The 19,704-nt window shown below is 37.3% G+C and overlaps 1 protein-coding gene, 1 long non-coding RNA gene and 1 other non-coding gene across 3 annotated transcripts; all 3 read right to left on the bottom strand.

Annotated features, from left to right (window-relative positions):
• Window positions 1-4,818: 4,818 nt before the first annotated feature.
• LOC122641845 lies at window positions 4,819-5,130 on the bottom strand. The gene is made up of 2 exons (XR_006329971.1): window positions 5,078-5,130; window positions 4,819-4,992 (listed from the first exon to the last, which is right to left on the bottom strand). It is a non-coding gene; the product is annotated as an uncharacterized LOC122641845 (long non-coding RNA).
• On the bottom strand, window positions 5,044-5,129 carry LOC122644445. The gene has a single exon (XR_006330374.1). It is a non-coding gene; the product is annotated as a small nucleolar RNA snoR116 (small nucleolar RNA).
• A 6,609-nt stretch (window positions 5,131-11,739) lies between the features above and the next one.
• Window positions 11,740-16,745, bottom strand: LOC122643857 (ubiquitin C-terminal hydrolase 12-like). The gene is made up of 11 exons (XM_043837429.1): window positions 16,525-16,745; window positions 15,046-15,220; window positions 14,845-14,946; window positions 14,690-14,761; window positions 14,522-14,587; window positions 13,804-13,869; window positions 12,980-13,057; window positions 12,735-12,842; window positions 12,120-12,194; window positions 11,937-12,023; window positions 11,740-11,826 (listed from the first exon to the last, which is right to left on the bottom strand). The coding sequence occupies exons 1-11, from the start codon at window positions 16,743-16,745 to the stop codon at window positions 11,740-11,742; spliced, it is 1,137 nt and encodes a 378-aa protein (XP_043693364.1).
• Between the last annotated feature and the right edge of the window lie 2,959 nt (window positions 16,746-19,704).

Below are 19,704 nucleotides of genomic sequence, written 5' to 3'. Positions count from 1 at the left end.
GTTCAAACCCTGTTTCCATCACTGGATCCCCAGCACATAAGAATGTGTTGAGGCTTTTGAAAGTTGTTTAACCCTTGAACTCAAGGCTAATACTTCAGATTTTGTTTTGAGACACCTTGAACTTCATAACTAGGCTATCATCTATCTTCCCTTCCTCACAAGTCGCACCTTACCAAGTTTTATTTCGGAGTAAATTGTAATCGAGGTTTCAAAATTGATTTAAAATTGAACTTACCGGCCCATCCTTAAATATTCAGTATCTTAAGGCTTGGTAATAATGGTATTGGATGACCCAAGTAATCAACATCTCTTCTGGCGTGTTTCTACACTATTAGTGATGCTCCGTAATAATGAGCTGCAAATGTAGGGGATTTCGTTAAGAAAACTTATGAACCCTCTTAACAACTCAAGCGCTTGTCCTTTTAAAAGTTAGGTGCTTGGGTCTTATTTAGTTTTAATCCACTTGGATCAAATGGGGGTATCTTCATTCACAATAAAAAATATGTGGTGGATCTTAATGAACAAATGTGAACAAAACCCGTTAATTCAAGGGGAACTTCTCCGTGATAGTGGAGTAAGAGTGGCCGGATGGATTTCAATTAATCAGTTAAATGTAACTCTCTCCTAATGCTAAATCCATGTAGGATTTTAGCATTTCTCTTTCAATGTTCTCCATGAATCCTGCAATACCTAACAGAATCTTTAGAGGGGCATCTTTTAGGTCCATTTGGCAGTTTTGTGCTTCTGTCTCTGGTCTAGCTCATCTACTAAGTATTTTAAGCATTTCTGGAAACCAATGATTTGGTCAACGTGTTAAACATGCTATGTTCATACTATCTTATAATTAATACAATAAATATATATATATATATATATTTTACACGCAAGGGGTGTTGGGTGCAATTTCTGGGACTGAGTTGTGAGTGATAAAATTAGAAAAGATAAAATCAGGAATGAATAAATTAGAGTTCATTTAAAAGTAACTAAGAGAAAATTGTTCTGAAGTGGTATTGATATGTACAATGGAAATCTTTGAATAATAGTGAAATTGTGAATAAGTGATGAAATCCCTTCTCATACAAACTACTGGATTTTATTCCTCTCCAGTTCGGCACTGTTTGATGTCACGTATTCCACTTGTCGAGCTCCCAGGCCCTCACTGCATCTAACTGGCAGATGAATGCACTGGAGAGAATTTATTTTCCAAACTACTAAATCCTCTAAGGCTCGTGCTTCTTTAGCTTCCTTAGGCCTCGTCCCTTGCCAATTGCATTGCCCCTTAGGGTTACAGTGGAAATATTCTTTCACATTTTAATTGCAACCCGCCCTGACCTATCAGTAGCCACAAGAGATTGGTGATATACAAAAAATCTACCATGCACAATCATGATTCTAGACATCATATCTGAGTATCTAACTGATTCTCCGAATCACTGGGCTTAAAGGTTTTGTTTGGTTGCAACATGCTTGAAATACAGGGAAGAGAATTTTAAAAAAGTAAAATAATATTACATGTAAAATGTAAATGTATATATATATAGCGAAGCAGTTTTCTGTATGGGAATGTGGCCTACACCAGCACTCCCATTTGTCTATCTCTCTCCTCCCCATGTGAAATGACACTTTTGCCCCCCCCCCCTTATTTTAAGGAAGAGAATTTCCAATGAGTGACTACCAGCAATTGCCATTGAGGTCACATGGAACCCTTCTCTCCACTTCTTGTTTATCCATTTGAATGGGAAAGAGTTTCTGACCTTGTAAGAGTGCTGAGTGTACTGGGTCCCTGCAGAAATTGAGTCCCAAAAATTCAGAATTTATCACTAAAGATGGAAAAATGAAAATTTGAAATTCACAACAGGATGTTCTTGCATGCACGTGCAAACCTTCAAGAACCTTTCTTTACCCTCTGGGATTAACCCCCAACATATAAAGCTAGAGTTGCAAGATGACATAAAACGCTGCACCCTTACTCTAGCATGAGATTACGAATCAAAAAATCTCAAAATTGCAGAACTCTTCTCTAACGACATTTATCTCTAAATGGGTACATTTCTATACGCATCATCTAATTGTTGCAGGCTAACAGCCGATTCACCTATATTGATTACGTCAATCCTACAGTACCCCCACCTCCTTCCCTGCAACTTCACTAGCAGCACCGCCACCGCCTCTACTTCTCTTTACTTAGGGTTTCAATAACCCCACGAAAAGAAACTGAAAAGAAATCCTGCATCCTTTTGTTGCTTCATTTGGGAACGAAAATCACATAATTCCTCAAAGAATGGCAACTCAGATGAGCAAAAAACATACGTTTGTTGCCGATGGAGTTTTCTTTACGGAGCTCAACGAGGTTCTCACTAGAGAGCTTGCCAAGGATGGCTACTCTGGTGTTGAATTCAAAATTACGCCTATGTGCATAGAAAACATTCTATGCCTTCTACGTGAGAAGAGCAGAAGAACCAGGGAACTTGCTTTAGTTAATAACAGAAGGCCCTATGGTTATTAAAACTAAGATTTGATTTACTAAAGAAAATCAAAAGAAAGCACTACCATGAGAGATAGTAACTTAAAGATAAATTCATAAAATTTAAAATGGAAAACCCAAAATGAGATGGTTCTAGGGTTTTGGTTCTGCCGGTTTCGATTTCTACAATTCTTGGGTTGGGAGTTTGTTCCATTAGTTTTGGTAAGGGTTATGGGTTTTCTGATTTCTCATTTGATTGTCTTCACTATTTTAAGGGCATCTAAAATTTGGGTTGTACGTTTTGCAAGGCTTTGGCTTTTCTTGGTTTTCTCTGATTGGAGTTGGTAGATACACCTCTTCTTTCTTCTCTCCAATGAAATTCGTCTTGATATTAACTTGCATGTGAGTCTTTTTCAAAAAAACCAAAGGATAATCTGAGTTTCGATTGAAAACTAAAGGGTGATTTGTAATTTACCCTACATAAAATTTGAAAGGTACCAACAACTGCTTAGCTCGGTTGGTGACATGGTGCGTTTCATGCCCATGCTCACCAAGAGGTCTCAAATTCAAGTCTCTTGGCTAATATCTTACCCCTTCCCGGTTCGATCTCCCCCCCCTCTTCTATTAGCTATATATGTAAAAGCTCCCAATTAACCAAAAAAAAAAAAAATATTTGACGGGTAAAGTGCACAATCATACCTTCATCCATTTCATGGGGCAGTAAGGTTTCTCATCACCACCAAACAATTGTAGGCATTGTCATGCACAATGCACCAGCCATGCACGAAACCTTTTGTCATATTCAAATCATGCAACGATAGTCTTTCAAGGTTAAGCCAAATTATACCTTAACAAGCAGGTTGCCTTTTAATTTAAACTCAACCTCTTTCATCTAACTGATAAATTGATAACAGGAAAAAACCAAGATTTATCCCAACTAAATGTAATCAACATCTACATGGATCTTTGCCATTCAGTCAGCTCTATTCAAGATCATATCTGAAACAAACCCAAGCTGTGCATGTATTTCCTCACAGCTTCTCCTAATGTCATTTTAGGTCTGTCTTGATTTTTTTAATCAATCATAATCAAAACATTCATCCATAATGGAGCACCTTTGATTGCCACCTCAAACGATTGACATGCCACCATTGATTACTGCTTGAAAATGACCTTTCAGTATATATATTTTTGAAGTCAAAAGGCATTTTGGAGAAGAGGATATTGGATGTTGAAATGATCGTATTGGAGTTAGTTTCATTTCAACATCCAACATCCAACATCCTCTTCTCCGCCACCTCAAAATGTCTTTTGACTTAAAAAATAAAAAAAAAAAAAATAAAAAAATAAAAAAATAAAAAAAATACTGAAGACCATTTCAAGCACTATAATCAATTAACCATATACGTTCAGCTGTCCAACAATCATACACACAATCATACACACAAGCAATGCGATGAGCAATATTTAAAGCATAAGCCTCAAATATTAACTTTTATGCTGATGTATTATCAGATCCTGGGAGACTGGGTGAAACAGTTTAGTCACTTGCATCAAAAGTGTTGTTTCTTTATTTGTTCCAGCAAGATTACCTCACAGGCTCACATTCACCAGTGTAAAATAAAACCCTATACCTTGACAAAAATACCGATCCAATTGGGTTTCACATGTTAAATAACCTCATAAGAACACAAAAAAACTATATGAGAAAGAGAATGTATTTCAATCATGTGCCCAATAAGATAATCAGAAGGGGTGGATCAATACAATCCTTTCCTTCTCAAACTAATGGGGTGAATGAATTGGAAAGAGAATACATTAATCTGGCAAACGAAGAAATTGCCTCAAAACACTGAATATAGTTTAGGGACAGAGTGCGTTTGCCTATAACTCTTCATTCTTATCTAATAGAATTACTTTTTTCAAATCAAATATACAACTCTACATTAGATATAGATCAAAACCTTCAAAACCCAGATCGAAAATCTCAGAGATTCCAACCAGGATAAGAGGGGGAAAAAAGATACCACAAAAAAGAGATTATGATTTCTTCTCAAGGGAAAATATGTTACGGTGTTGAAAGGGCCCGAAAAATCAGCAGTTCAGTTCCAGGCGAGTGAAACCGCAGACTCAGTATAGCAAGTTTTCGAATATATAATTGTCTGAACCATATAAAACAAAGATCCAGACAAGAAGCTGACTTGCCTTACTAAATTTCTTCCAAACCCTACTCTGTTTAGAAAAAACAGAACAGAGAAGAGGTAGAATCGTTTAAATGAAAAAAAAAAAAAAAAAAAACTTGAAAATCAATTGAGGGATTGAATGTTTGAGCATCTGAATGCATACGTCGATGATGAAGCGACGAATGCCAGAATATCCACTCGATCTCTATCGGCAACGTACAGCGCTGAATACGCTATAGCAAAGAGCGCAACAGAGACTCTAATTTGTTGCCTTTCCCTCTCTTTCTCTCTATCTCACATCTATTTCTCCATTACCTACACAGTTAATACCAATACACAATAAACCTAATGTCCTAAAAACATGAATTTAGAATATTACTACAGGTTTACACAGAGAGGCTCAGAGAGTAATGATTTCAGTAACATCAACAAGCTTATAAAGCTTTCATAGTTTGATGGTATAATAATCATCATCACCGCCAGAAAAAAGAATGAGAATGGGAGATCTGCAAGTAACACTAAGAAGTGACCTCAGAAGCTAGAGGTAGAAGAGAAAGTGTTTCTGTAGATCCAACCATAGACGATTTGGTCAACAAATCACTGATATCAAACAGAAAAACTTGAACCACTACAACAAAATAAATAAAGTCTGTAGAACGAGGCTATGTAAACCCTAAATTCATTAACTTATCTCGCCGAGACTTGAAGTCCTCTGAACTGAAGACACACTGACCTTCTTAGATCGTAAGGAAACGAACTGACGAATCAAATTAGAATGGATAAAGAGAAGCTAGAGAAGAAGAGTAGGAACGACAAAAAGGAGAGCTATTAGATGGAATTTATAATGGTGGAATGGTCCGCAATTGGCGATTTGGAAACCCTAATCCTTCGTCGCTGGTGTCAGGTGTGGGAAACATGGGGAGACCTAATTACCAAATCATCCTTCTATCTTCTAAGATTGACCGATTAGTCTGCAACTGGATTTCGGCCCATAAAGCCAAAAACCCAAAGGCTATGTTTGGATGCCAAGAGAAGAAAAAAATTACTAGGACAAAAATCAAGATGACCCAATGATTCATTTTTGTGCCTACCAACCTCTTTTCTCAAATTAAAAAAATTTTAAAATTTTTTTTCTTTTCTTTTTCAGCGTCCAACATAGCCTAAAGAAAGCCGCTATTTGGAATATATTCAGGACCATGGTTCTTAATCCTGGGATCAGTCAAGGTCGATACCGATCCATTCGTATCAGATAGATTTACACCTACTATTTAAATGAAATCAAATTTCATTTACATTCTAACCTTTGGCCATACCATTGGATCAATATTGTATTGATCAAGATTCGAGATCGACTTCGATTGATTTCGATCCGATCGAATCGGCCAATCCGATCCGAGACTACAAACCATTCTCAAGACTATAGCATTTTGATATAATGATATTTGCATCGAGATATATTCTCAGACAATACTTATAATCTATAATGGAGAAAGTTTTCATTCACCAATGCACCACACCTTGAAGGAAAACCACACCATCCTAGGGTTCACAAACAACTTATAGGATTTTAATATGTTCCCTTGGTTAGTGGATTCTCATTCTGTTGGACAAGTGTGTGTCCATCAAATCCGGTTTGGTTCGGTTAAACCCGATTCACCTTTGTATTGAACAGTTATACATTTTAGTTTAATATTGTCACATGCGATATAAACTTTTTTCATCATGATGTGTCCGTAAGTTATACTTAAAATGGTAGTCACGACTAGGGTTTGGGCTGGGCACCCTTATCATATGGTCGCCGCATTGGATATGCCTAGACATGTGATATCAGGGTACGAATGCAAGTGCTCACATGTTTGATGTGTGCATTGGCGAAGAATCTACTTTGTCGATTCCCTCATGTATTACTGCCAGATGTAGGAAGGGATAGACATGTGTCATCGACACCCTATACCTGAGGGAACCCTGTCACTGCAAAGTGTGATCGCATTCTTTGGTTCATCAATGACTGAGACTCAAACGAGTCAGAACCGGTGTTCTAGGAATGCGTGAACACTTTGTGAGTGAAGGAGTTTTCCAACACGGTCACCACTGCCCGATTGGGGAACACCAAAATAGAGACTGTCTGTGCATGGTCGGATCAGAATCTAGATCCAGTACCGTTTTGGAAATGATTTTGCAAAATTTATTTTACATAAAATGATACATTATTTATAGTTATTTCAAATAAAGTGTTTTATCGAGTTTTGCGGGACCCGATCGGATGCACAAACGCTCTTATATGGACATGTACTATGGATTGGGGTTTGGCAGTACATGCCCTAGATTCTATAATGATGGTGTTGATTAGTGAGGGGGTTGTATATGATAAATTGTTATCATATAGGGAGTTATTTGGAATTTGCTAATTTAATTGGCTCTTTATTTAATTAATGGATTTGGTGTTAATTGTAATTATCCATTAATAATTAAATAAAGAATCTAATTAATACTTTCCCTATTATATTCTACTTCTTCACCTGTGTAACACTTTGAGTTTAAACAGAACTATCAGACTGAGAGAGAGAGAGTCAGACTCTCACTAGGGCTCTATTAAATTTATCTAGGATTTAATTAAACCCTATTATTATAAATAGGGGACCAAAAAACGCAGAAGAGGAAGCTCTCCACGTTTTTGGAGCAGACACTCTCTCTCCTACGTTTTTGATTTATCTCTCTCCCTCTTATGATCTCTCTTCTTCTTCTTGCTTCTCTCACCTGTGTTTGAGAGTTAGGGTTTGTGAAATCCTAGATCTGTGCTGAGGAGTTTGAGGGCATCTGGGATTGGCGTGTAGAACCTTGGTAGCACCATTGGAGGTTCAGATCTGTTTGCCTTCACCCACTGTCTATTGGAGGAGCAACACTTGAGGCTCACCAGGTTAGCAGTTCTTTATTAATTCCTTCTGTTAATTGATTATTAATATTTATGGGATGCGAAAGAAACTCGAATCGATTAATTTTCACTGCGCATTCGAGTATGGGATGGATCCCTCTTGCCATGTGATGGACTAGAGATGAATTTCTCCGGGGGAGAAACTCGAATCGATTAATTTTCGCTGCGCAATAGGAAAGGAAAAACCCTAATAGGGATGCACCAGGGTTCCCATGGACGACCATGAAAAACCCTAAAATTAAATGGGGCACCCATGTGACACCATGGGATAACCCAGGGTTTGCAAAACCCTAATTTTTCTGTTTATTGGTTTTCCTAGGGAACCATGGTTTGATCCCTGGACCGTTGTTTGACCAACACATTCACCTTGGGTTAAGGAAAATCTAATCCCAAACTACTCTATTACTTCTATGGTTTATGAAAAGGTTTACTTTTGTAGCTCTAGTCGGATTGAACCAGAAGTTCAAATACCTATCAAACCATACATGGTTTTAAAAAGTAGTATCAAAATTTGAATCGGTTTTGATCAATATCGATACCAATATTGATAGCAATATTGATACAAATCAGTCATATCAGATCAAATTGGATGATTCTACCTCAATTTCGATCGAAAATCAACTTTGTAGACATATTTACTCCTAATTAGATCAGTTCCATCGATATAGATCGGCTGATACAACCAATCCATTACCCTTTTCTTTAAAATCATGAAACCATCCCTATTTCTTGTCTTGTCATGCTTATTGTTTTTTTACGGACAAAAAACAAAAAACAGTTTTCCTCAACCTCAGTGATTTTATTTTGTGATTAGACTCCTGTGTCATTATAAATACCCATATTTTATTGCACAGGCTCAAAAACATTGTATTTTCATTCATCCCTAGTATGATCATGGTTCTAATCCAGGTTTGTCCTATTGTCATCTCTATGCTGAAATGTTGTTTGTTTGAAAACAAAGGTTCATGTACGCAAAGCTAATGAAATTTAAATAATTTCAAAAGAACTAGAGTTTGGTCCCACTCAAATTCAAAAGAGAAACCTTATTACTTGCTTTTGTCAATTTTAAACAAACAACATTACAAAGATACCACAAACTTACTTTCATCATTTATTCACAAACTATACAAAGATCAACCCAACCAAAGCTGTTATTGCAATCTTTAGTATTCCAAAAGAGTTCTCCAAATCCTTCAATCTTTCCTTCAAACCACGCATCTCTTCCCCACTTTGTTGATCTTCTCGATTTTTTTCAATTACAACCTCATGGGGATGGTCTCTGGTTGTGGGCAATACTGTTGGTGCATTTGTTGAGTCACACTATTTGAAGAATCCACATCCGTTAGGTGTATCTTGGCAACAGTAGTACCACCTATTCTTGTTTTGTATAGACTCTGATATTCTCACTAATGTCCTTCTATGATATCTATATTGTAGGTTCAAATACAAACATGAACCTTGGTTGCTCTCATTCACAGTCGATGTTGATATAATTTTTTCTGCAACAACAAACATGGAAAATATCATATGTAGAACTAGTAAACAATGCAAAAGAGATAAAAATGTTGAGTTCCAAGAGTGTGTGAGTCCATACAATTGCAGTGGTTCCAGGGCTGTGTGAGTTTGAGATCAGAATACCTCACTAGGGTGTAAAAGGAATATGACATTTAAAAGCAAATTAGTCCCATGTTTTCTAGTTATTTTTGCTAGTTTAATCTCTCACATCTCTCTACCTCATACTCTGTTTAGCTTGAAATTACACACCTGATCTCTATTCTGGCTATTCTCTAAATTTTTGTATTACCCTTCAAGTTCTGGTTTTGAATCTCTGATTTCTAGTTTGTTGGATAAAGGTCCAACTGACACTAGGAATTTACTGTTGCACCTGCTATTTACTCTAAGATTTTCATATTTTGACAGTTGGTAGCCTGTTCCAATGGGAACTTCAACCAGAATTCCAATCCATTCTGATCACAATTTTTATAGGTATAAAATTTCTCTTTTTATCTCTCAGTTTTGAGTTTTTTGGCTCCTTTTATTATTGTCATATGCATGCAGTGTTATCTCAATCATTTCTCTAGTAAGTAAGCTAGAGTGCTTCCCATGAACTTGCATCATCTTTAAATGGTAGACACAGGCATGAAACCCATTATGATCAGTTCATGCATTTTGTAGACAGGTTATACATGCAAGTTCAGAGGCCACTCTATGTCCTGGTGCATCTGTTCTCATTGAAGTAAAATCAGTGAGCTTTTTCACTTTATCTCTGTTTTACTTCGCCTGTTATCTGTTTCAACAACAGTTTTTCTGTAGAAGCATTAGGGACAACCTGATTCTGTTTTACCAGTTCATCCAAATTCATGCTATTCAAGGGATTTCCCAATTCCCTAGCTGGTTCCATCTCACCTCTATTGGGAGACAACATGGCTATAATCCCCATCTAATCCTACAACCATTGCAAGAATATCTGGGTAGAAAAAACCCCAATTCAGTCAGGACCTCACCATCTCCTCTCACTCATTCTGATCATCACCAGAAAGCAGTTCCCAATTGCATTTTTCAAGCAATATGGATGTGAGACAGTATCTAAGCTAACCCCATGGCTCGCAACATCCATTGCAATTCAGAGGACCCAAAACACATCAAATTAATCAAAAGCATCATCCCCCAAAAATAAAAAAGGAATCACAGAAACTAAGAAATTTCGTTGAATACAGCATCCTATATATCCCCCAATTGGTTTCATGGACAAATTTATGGATACATTCTACAGTCTTCTACACACAGTTAAACGATGTACATAAAAAGCAAAAAAATGAGTTCAATCCAGATCTGGTTCCATCAGTGAACTTGAATCAACAATAGGAAGAGAGAGAGAGAGAGAAGGATTGATGAAAGCATGAACAAAAAATGCAAATAACGCGTTAAACTGACCTTCACCCGGAGGGTGGCTGGGCCAGGGAACTCCGCCGGAGAAATTTTGGTCTTCTGCACTTTCGCCGAAAATGGTGTTGCTCAAAACCCTAAATCGATTTAGGGATTTCACGTTTGTAGGAGAAGAACGTATATAAAGGTCAAATAGTACTTAAAATAAGTTATTAAAGTAAAAAGGTAAGTTTTTTACTTTCAAAACTAATAGCTCACTAACACCGTGAGCCAACAGTAGGTTATACATAAATGATGAGACTACGGAGGGTGTTTTGTATAAATCTAATGAGGCGGATCATTGAGTCTCTTTTTATTTTGGGTAAAATTATAATAATCATTGACGGCGTGAAATTGGAAATCTTTATCCTGGCCCAGTTCCGTAGTCCGCATAAGAAGGGGGCAATGACCACCCTACCCCTGCCCGGGTGGAGTCCAAACTCCCCCCCCTTATTAAAGAGAATGGGGAACTAGGCCAGGAGGGAAACTGGAGGAGATAATTTCCATGAAATTGGGGGGTTTCCGGGAATTTTATCCTCTCAATATCCCCATCTCCCGGTTCATCTCAAGTTTCTCCTCAGAATGTCGACATCTATCATATTGAAATCGGATAGTAAATTTTAAAATCCCAAATTTTACCCAAAAATCAGCCTTAACCTTCCCCGCATTTCTCTCTCTTTTTTTTTTTTAAATTTAATTTTCAGACTACTTTGCACGTAACAACCCAACTTCTATTTCAAAACCAGTTCATCTTTGAAAAATTTGGGTGTATTATGAGCGTATGGCAGTTGACGAGGTCTAGACAGAAGCCAGGGTGTTGTATGGCAATTGAATGTAGGAAGTTGGGATTCCAATCAATAGAGGCATGGAATTGTTCCGAGAAGAAGTTTTCGTTGATTCCAAACTGGATATGTTGTGTGGCCATTGGAGGCTTTTAAAATAGGGAATATTACAGGATTAGTCACTTTTGAGTTCTGTACAAAACTATCCAGTGTTTGTTTCACTCAACAAAATTAGACAACATTGATTTTTTTGGTTTACAAAACTACCCACTACAGTGTATCTCTCTCTCTTTGCGTACATGTTTGACATTTTTACCCCTTACCTTGCCCTTCCCTTCCAAATAAAAAGTAACTAAATAATACGTAACAGGAGTAGCCCATCCAGCCACATGTATTGGAGGCTATAGGATTCAGCCCAGGCTTTGGCAGGGGTCCGTCCACTTTACCCGCTTCTCAGATGTATGAGAGTTCTGCAAGATTTGGAGACATGGTCACAAGTGTGGTGATGGAATAGCGTGAGTATCTGCTAACTTTTGCACTCTTTTAGAAATCACACACTATAGAAGGAAACAAAAAATATTCAATGCCATCTGCCCAAGTCATCACTAATCATCAAAATTCGTGATCCCTCCGGGATCTTGCACTTTTACCTGATTGGCCTCATGTACCCTATTATGAGTTCTGTGAGAGTGCACCAATCCAAGATATTCCGACGAAGCTGCAAATCTATCGCTTTTCTGAAGATGGAATAAAAAAAATATATCAATTAACCAGGAATATAATGGAGGACGAAAACAAAGTATGTTGAAAATAATAGCTTCAAACGACCCTACCTTAAAATAACTGGCTACAATGTCAGAATCTATAAGATACTCGGGAATATCAAACTGAAAAAATGCAGAAGTCCACTGAACCAAACGGAAAAAAAAAAATTTGTTAGATGTACTTAGAAGAAAATCATTTTTCTCATATTATGGAATACATCTTAGGAGTTAATGTGCAACCATTTATTCTGAACTATGCTTTCAATCCCCTTACCTATCAAATTGGGGTGGGGTGGGGGGTAGGGGAAGATAAGATTGCTCTACATGGCAAGACCCCCACAAGAAGTTGTTTATGATGGTTTGTGATACTTCATTTCTTGTACGTGTCAACAGAGGTGCGAGGAAGATATCAAAAGGGATAAACATATATTCCCCCCCCCCCCCCCTTAACATCCACTCGTAAAGTTTTGTCTATTACCCGGATCCTGCAAACCATCAGTCGAACCACTTCCCCTAAAGCCTTTAGTTAATTTTGTTAATAAATATTTTAGACCCACCACTAATGGGGTACTTAACGTGGATAGATAGCGCTAAGCCTTTACAGCAAAAAAATCTGGATTGGGATCCACTAGACATACTCCCACAATTAAAAAGCAAGTAAAAAAATAAAGAAGAAAAAGATACCTTAACAAACTCTTTGTTTGCAACATTCAATTTCTTTTGTAGACGTACTTTAATTTCCGCTAAAGTCTCGCCTTTGTGAATGATAAAGAGAAAAGGATTTTCAAAGCACTGTAAGAGATGTTGAAACCAAAAGGTTTAAATATAAGAACATTATGACAATTGTTTTTATCCATAAATGAGTTTCATCACTCTGCAAAGACTTTCTACACTTCGAATAAGAGTAGATACAATCTAATATTGTTTACCTTCAGGCTATGTTTATCGAAGTGGCAAACACGAATCAAGCAATCACAAGAACCAGAGTTTTCTTCTTCTTCAGGAATCTGCTGTAACAATCAATACTTAATACCTTTCAACAGTACCTTCAATTTGCACGAACATTAATTCAATGTTTTAAAGCCCATGCTTCAACTTGTTTCAAAGCATGTAAGCAAATCTGGTTGAAAATTTCAAATGGAAGTAGAGAAACTCGACATTTTTTCTTCTTTTTTTTGGGGGGTGGGGAGGGAGGGAGCGGGCTTGGGGTGTGTGGGATTCTGGGGCAGGGAATTTAAATAAATAAATTAGAAAATTCCTAGAGTAAAACTAAACTTTTCCACCTCAGAAGTTTCCAAAGCCAGACTTCACCACTCACTCGTTTATCCTTTCCCAATGATTCTCTCCCCACAAAAAGAAAATCAACAAACCAAAGTTTCAGAATTCATTACTTTAAGAAAAAAAATTCTTCCCTTTAATTCTTGAAACATTTCCAGGCAATGTTTTTCTACTCAAATCCAGCAGGATAAAAAACTAGATTTTAGACGTTTCCTGTACCCATGGGAGTTGGGACTACGTGTGGTTATATTATCCAAAAAACATATAAGTTTCAGAAGGTTCTTGTAAAAAGTCTTGTGAAATAAAGGGTTCTAGTCCAGCATGGAACATTCAAAAAACTATCAAGTCCAGACCTCACAAGACTGGAAACTCAGCATCTTTTAACTCGATTTGAAACATATAAATACAAATAAACAGGCATTGTCATGCACCTACCACAAGCATGCAGAAGTACAACAGAGAAGAATATAACTACCTCCTCGACTCGCAACGGCCCCTTATAACAACTTACGTAGTCTATCGTATCTTTTTGACGAAAGACCTGCAAGGATGTTATGCAAGAATTATTCACCAGACAAGAATGAACCTTAATAGACAAATTATGATCTGCTCTCAAAAGTTCTCTACGAATTTTATAGATGCTGGCAGCTGAATGAAACAGATCTGCAGCAATTCCTTTCTTCCATATTTTACCAAATTTATGACTGTTGATCAGGGACATCACATTCACGTACTTAACACATAACAGGGTTTAGTGATCTCAACTACTAATGAAGACAAAACCTCTAAGAAGAAAAATCCAAATAGCTGGATTCCTAACATCAGGCCTATTCTAGTTAAATAATAAGATAAAATAATAAATAAGAAGTGAAATAGAAAACAACTACCAAGACCCCAACTAATCCTGTATTTCTACCTCACAGCTCATATTATAGGCCAATAAGAATGGTCAAATACAATTAAAACCCCTTGGATCAAAGGCCCACCAAACACATATAGAACCCAACCCAAAGCTTATTTTCACTAAAATAAGACCACTTCTGTGATTAATCTGCATCGGGTTCTTAACTTGAGAATCTTGGTTCAACACTCCCAGCTAAACAAATGTTAATTTTTGGTAGTAGTATGTCGGGCCAAATGGATCATTGTTAAACCACTAAAAGCAATTAGAAGTTGAATAGTGAAATACATACCACAGAGATCTGGTGATTGGGAACATAAAGTAACCGGCGTCTTGCATTGGGATGAGACAGCTTAACCTGCTCCACAATGAGTCCAAATGTAGATTTACTTTAGTAGGTTTACCCTTCTAAAGATAAAAAGGAAACAACTAAAATCTCAGAAACAAAACAAACACTCACCTTAGCTTTAAGTTTAGCTAATAATTCTCCTACTTTAGTGTATTTTGGAAGCGTTTCACAAAAATCAGCCACCTGAAAACAAAAGGAAAGAAATGCAATGTAAGCCCAAAATCTTAAAATTACCATGCAGAGACCACTCAGATCTGTACACTCACCTCATCCGTCACAGCTGAATGAAAAGCAAACTTCAGAGTTCTTGAACTGTCCAATTCTGGAAGAGGGTTATCCAATACTTCATAATACAAGATATTTGAAATCTGTCGAAAATAATTTTGATTGAATGAGCCATTCAAAGGTTACCAAAAATGGAAGGACATGAAAACCCTAAAAAATCTGGTTCCAGGTTGATGACCTACCTGATTGTCATGGACCAGCATCTCTGATAATTTCATCGCCCCATACATAATTTGTCGCAAATATAGCATTCCATGGAAACAATCATAGGATGAGAGCTTAACTTTGGATGGATCATCCAAACCAAGTTTGTTACAAACTATTTCAGCAATACCCTCATACGTGTCAAGCACTGACCTAAAGAATTCAAAAGGAGAAAAGGAATGAATGAGAGGATTTTATACTGAAACAAGTTCTCCAACAGTTAAAATTACCATTAAAAGCAAAAGAATATTAACTGATACCTACAGTGGCAGACAAAATTCATTCTCAATTGGTTTCTTGAGAGTTCGGAAACAAACAGCCTTTTAATCATCAAATTATGTAAAGTCAAGACTTCAGCAGAATGAAGTAATAAAAGATAAGAAAGTAATACATAATTAGATAGGGAAAAAAAAAAAAAAAACAAAGTCGTTAAAGCATGACTTTTTGACTATTCTAACACTTGTAAGCAACAAGATTCATCACACCAGTGCCATAAATTGTTCCTGACAACAAACTAAAAAGTAAGCCCATACCAGAATAAAGTACCAAGCAGAACTGATAAAACAATTTGAAGTAGGCCAGGTTTACCACCTATAATATTCCTGGGGATTTCAAAGACCTTTGACCTCCAATATAAGGTAAAAATATCTTGATATTCTCTAAAGACCAGCATACTTTCAGGCCACTTTGATTCTTTCAATGAATAACAGATTTTACACAACTGAAAGGAAAGCTGCACAAGCACAAAGTACAACAAGAAGGAAAAAGACAACGGCCACACTTTCTCAACAACAGATGACAGTAAGGAACTCTCCGAAGTACCATACAGTTTCCTGGGTTGGATTACTCATCCGTCAAGAGACATAACACACTCCAACCCATATTAGTGAGACCTTCAAATGAGATGCATTAATCTACAAGGACCACCTCAGATACAGTTCAGCCATTTACGAGTAGGGCATACCACCATCAAGCGTCAAGAATAGCATCCAAACAGAAGTCTCTGAACCATCATTGCCACCTTCAGCTCTGCAGTGATAGTAAAATATTCCTATCTTGGTTCCTAAAGACCAATCAAAGAGGTCAACTTGGCTGGAATTATTAAGCTGATCTGGATAATTGCCTCCAAAAAGAGAAGTATCTGGGTTGATTGGATTTACTCGGGGTTGCTCTGCTCGGATTCTATTTGGACAGTCTCTATCCCATCTGATGCCTCTTGGGTTTGGCGCAAAATCCTTGCTACTCGCCCTACAGTTCTTAGAGCTATTTATTCTCGTATTGGTGATGGGTTCTCTACTCTTCTGTGGCTGGATAACTGGCACCCTATGGGAATCCTTGCTCATCTTGTCAACTCTAGAACTATTTATAGTTCTGGTCTCCAAGGCTTGCTACGGTGGCTGATATTTTACACCCGATCTCTCTCAACCCTGTGCTTACTAATATTTGGAGTGTCTTGCCTTCTACCGCTAGAAGACCCTCTAGGAGAGATTCTGTTATCTGGTTGACAAGCTCCTCTGGCTCCTTTACCTCCAAAGATGCTTGGGAATTTATCCGTTCTAGAGGCCCCTTGGCTCCTTGGAGGAACCTTCTTTAGTTCAAGCATCACATCCCTAGGCACTGCTTCACTGCCTGGAAAGCTCTCTCTAACTGCCTTCCAATGCAGTCTTTTCTTCGTCATCGCCAGATCGCTGTCTCCCCCTTGTGTGGTCTTTGTTGGAATGCTGTGGAAGATGTTGATCATCTCTTTTTTGCTTGCCATTTCTCCGCCTCCATCTGGAAAAGCATCTTGGCAAAATGTTGATTCAGTTGTTGGATTCTACCGCCTAGTTTTACCATAGACCCACCATCAAAGTTTAGTTTGAAAGCCTTGGAATCCAACAACTGAATCAGAGCAAGAGCACTCATAGAGGTTGCAACAGATACTTATTAGCATAATAAGTAATTGATGGAAACCCCATCAAAGTCCTCCAGGAGACAAAATCTGGCTGTTCTCATGCCAATAAGTTTCAACCCAACAAGATCTGTTCCATCCGCTAAACATCCTTCCGTTCCTTCCTAAGACAAAGGTCCAAAGCAGATTTCCTCTCATCCCAGAGGAAGCCAATAGCCAAAATCCCACATTTTACCACAACGAATACCACCATACTGTATATTCTCCAGTAGATCCCGTACTCAGAGACATGATACAAAAACATAATAGCTGCAGCAGACATTTCAGATACTCATATTCCACTAGGTATTTCTCAACACAATGATGTTATCTTATCTACATTACGGTGAGTAGTTCAAATTGGCAACTGCAGGGTATAGTACAGGAAGACATAAGCATTGCAAATCAACAATACAAACATAAAAACCTGCTTGCGGATAACACTAAATAACCTGTTACTGTTTAACCTCATGAACTGTAGAATGTTGGTTTATGATAGTATAACACTGAATTAGCTATTACTGTTCAACCTAACCCTTATTGTAGAATGCCATTTATGAAATAATATTATATTCAAAGTAATAACTTCCAATGTTACTATTAACACAACTAATATTACCATTAGTACATAATTTCCTACAAAATGTTGTTTTTAACAAATATGATAAGTGAATGTTGTAAATAGTCAATATAGACTCACACTCGTCGCAAAAAGCATACCAGGCGATTCTTTACATATCCAAAAAATGATTGAAGATCCGGATATTTGCACGGTAAAAAGTTATGAGACTTCTGAAAACAAATAATGTCCCCATCTTCAATCTGTAAACGAAGGAAACCTATTATATCAATCAACACAGAAAATGCGAGCAACAAACACACAATACAATCACCCCTACATAATAAATACCTTGCTAGATCGAAAAGTGAGTTTCTTGTCAATGTGCTCACACTTGACACTAGGTTCAAGCGTAATTTTCTGATCAATCAAACATATTATATCAATCAACACAGAAAATGCAAGCAAGAAACACACAATACAATCACCCCTACATAATAAATACCTTGCTAGCTAGAAAAGTGAGTTTCTTGTCAATGTGTTTACACTTGACACCAGGTTCAAGCTTAATTACCTGATCAGCACAAAAGCATGGTTCTGAATAAATAACACTTTCTCGATGTATGGTATAACCATAGTAGACTGCACAAAAAACTTAACCCAAAAAAAAAAAAACGTCCACAAATCTACAACAGACATCAGACGTACTTATTGTCCTTCCTAGTAAGAAAATTGAAATAAAGGATCAGAGATGAACCTTATAAACTTCTATTTTTTCATTAGGGGCAAAGCTGGCCATTTCATTTAGTTTTGTTAGGATATCCACAGGCTTACCATTACCCTTAACAAAAAGGCTTCCAATATACCTTACAAAATTAAATAAAAAATTAAAATCAATCACGGTATTTGATTTACCCAAAAAAAAAAGTCTTCAAAGTAGGAGGGCAAGAAAAACTAAGCACCGGAGCTCTTCTTTCTCTGGGTCATATAGCTTGAAGAAAAGCAGAATATCGTCTTTTGTACTGTCCGGTGGAGGAATAGGGTGCAAAACCTGTATGACATTAAAGAAAAGCATTGAGAGTGCAAAAATACACGAATCAAGCAAGCTTGACAATGTATTAAATTAAATTAAAAAATACGAACAGTTACCGATCTAAGCTCCACATCCAAGAATAATTTAAGTTCTGCATTATGCACTTTATTTGAAACTTCCCCCAACTGTCCAACCTACAAGGAAGGTTGCAAAATTATAAAAAACATGTCTTCCATGTACTAGACAGCAATTATATTAGAGAACCAACCACCCTGTTGATATAAACGCCTAAACCAGAACCAGGATCTTAAATTATGAAGAAAACAAATGGGGTTCCAAAGGTAACTACTAGAAGATCCTAAGCAAACAGTTTAAGATCAAACTTAGACCAGAAAAAATTTAGTTCAACGTCCAAAATTTAGCACCCTTCCTCCAGATTTGAATACTTTGGCATTAGCCTCCCTGTACCTGATGATTTTAAGCTTGATTAATATTTTGCAGCGATATATTTTTTTTTTTTTGAAGGGGTGGGGGAACTGGAAAGATATATTATATTTAACACCCTCCTTTTCCCCACCCAACTAATGTGGTTCTGATATATAAAATCAGCACCAAAAGAACAGGATCACAAAACCAAGAGAAATTCCAGAATTTAGGAGAAAATTCAACAAGCAAGATCCAGAGATCAGAAAGCTGGATAATCCTGGTTGAGTGGTCCTTTTTGGCTACGATTGGTAACGTTCCACGGAACGTGTTTTTGCGTTTTTCCGTTCTCCGAAAACAGGTCAAATCTGTTTGGCATGTTGGTTCGTTTTTTTGGTCTTAAAAAACGAGCTGGTGATTATTTGGGTGCTGAGAACGGCATTTGCAAAACAAGTCAGACTTGTTTTGTTGTTCCGTGGAACAACTACAGGGCACAAAAAAAAAATAGAGACAAATCACACAATTCACTCGACGGACTTCCCAAACTACAGGGGACAAACAACCTCTGTACCTAGAGCGACCTGCGATCTCCGCCAACAACCTCCATCGAAGGTAAAGCTTTATCTCTCCATCTCTCTCTCTCTCTCTCTCTCTCTCTCTCTCTCTATCCCTCTCTTTCTATCACTCTCTGT

This window comes from Telopea speciosissima, chromosome 10, assembly GCF_018873765.1.
Source record: "Telopea speciosissima isolate NSW1024214 ecotype Mountain lineage chromosome 10, Tspe_v1, whole genome shotgun sequence".
In the NCBI taxonomy this organism is placed as follows: domain Eukaryota; kingdom Viridiplantae; phylum Streptophyta; class Magnoliopsida; order Proteales; family Proteaceae; genus Telopea; species Telopea speciosissima.
This window is presented reverse-complemented; position numbering and strand designations above follow the sequence as displayed.

Bases quoted from the DNA above. Each gene is read 5' to 3' on its own strand.
- LOC122643857 (XM_043837429.1), bottom strand. From the start codon at position 16,745: ATGACGAAGAAAAGACTGCATTGGAAGGCAGTTAGAGAGAGCTTTCCA. The intron at 13,870-14,521 runs GTATGTATTTCA...ACATCCTTGCAG, and splicing joins CCAATCACCAGATCTCTGTG to GTCTTTCGTCAAAAAGATAC. The intron at 13,058-13,803 runs GTAGTTATATTC...TTGTTACAGCAG, and splicing joins GGCCGTTGCGAGTCGAGGAG to ATTCCTGAAGAAGAAGAAAA.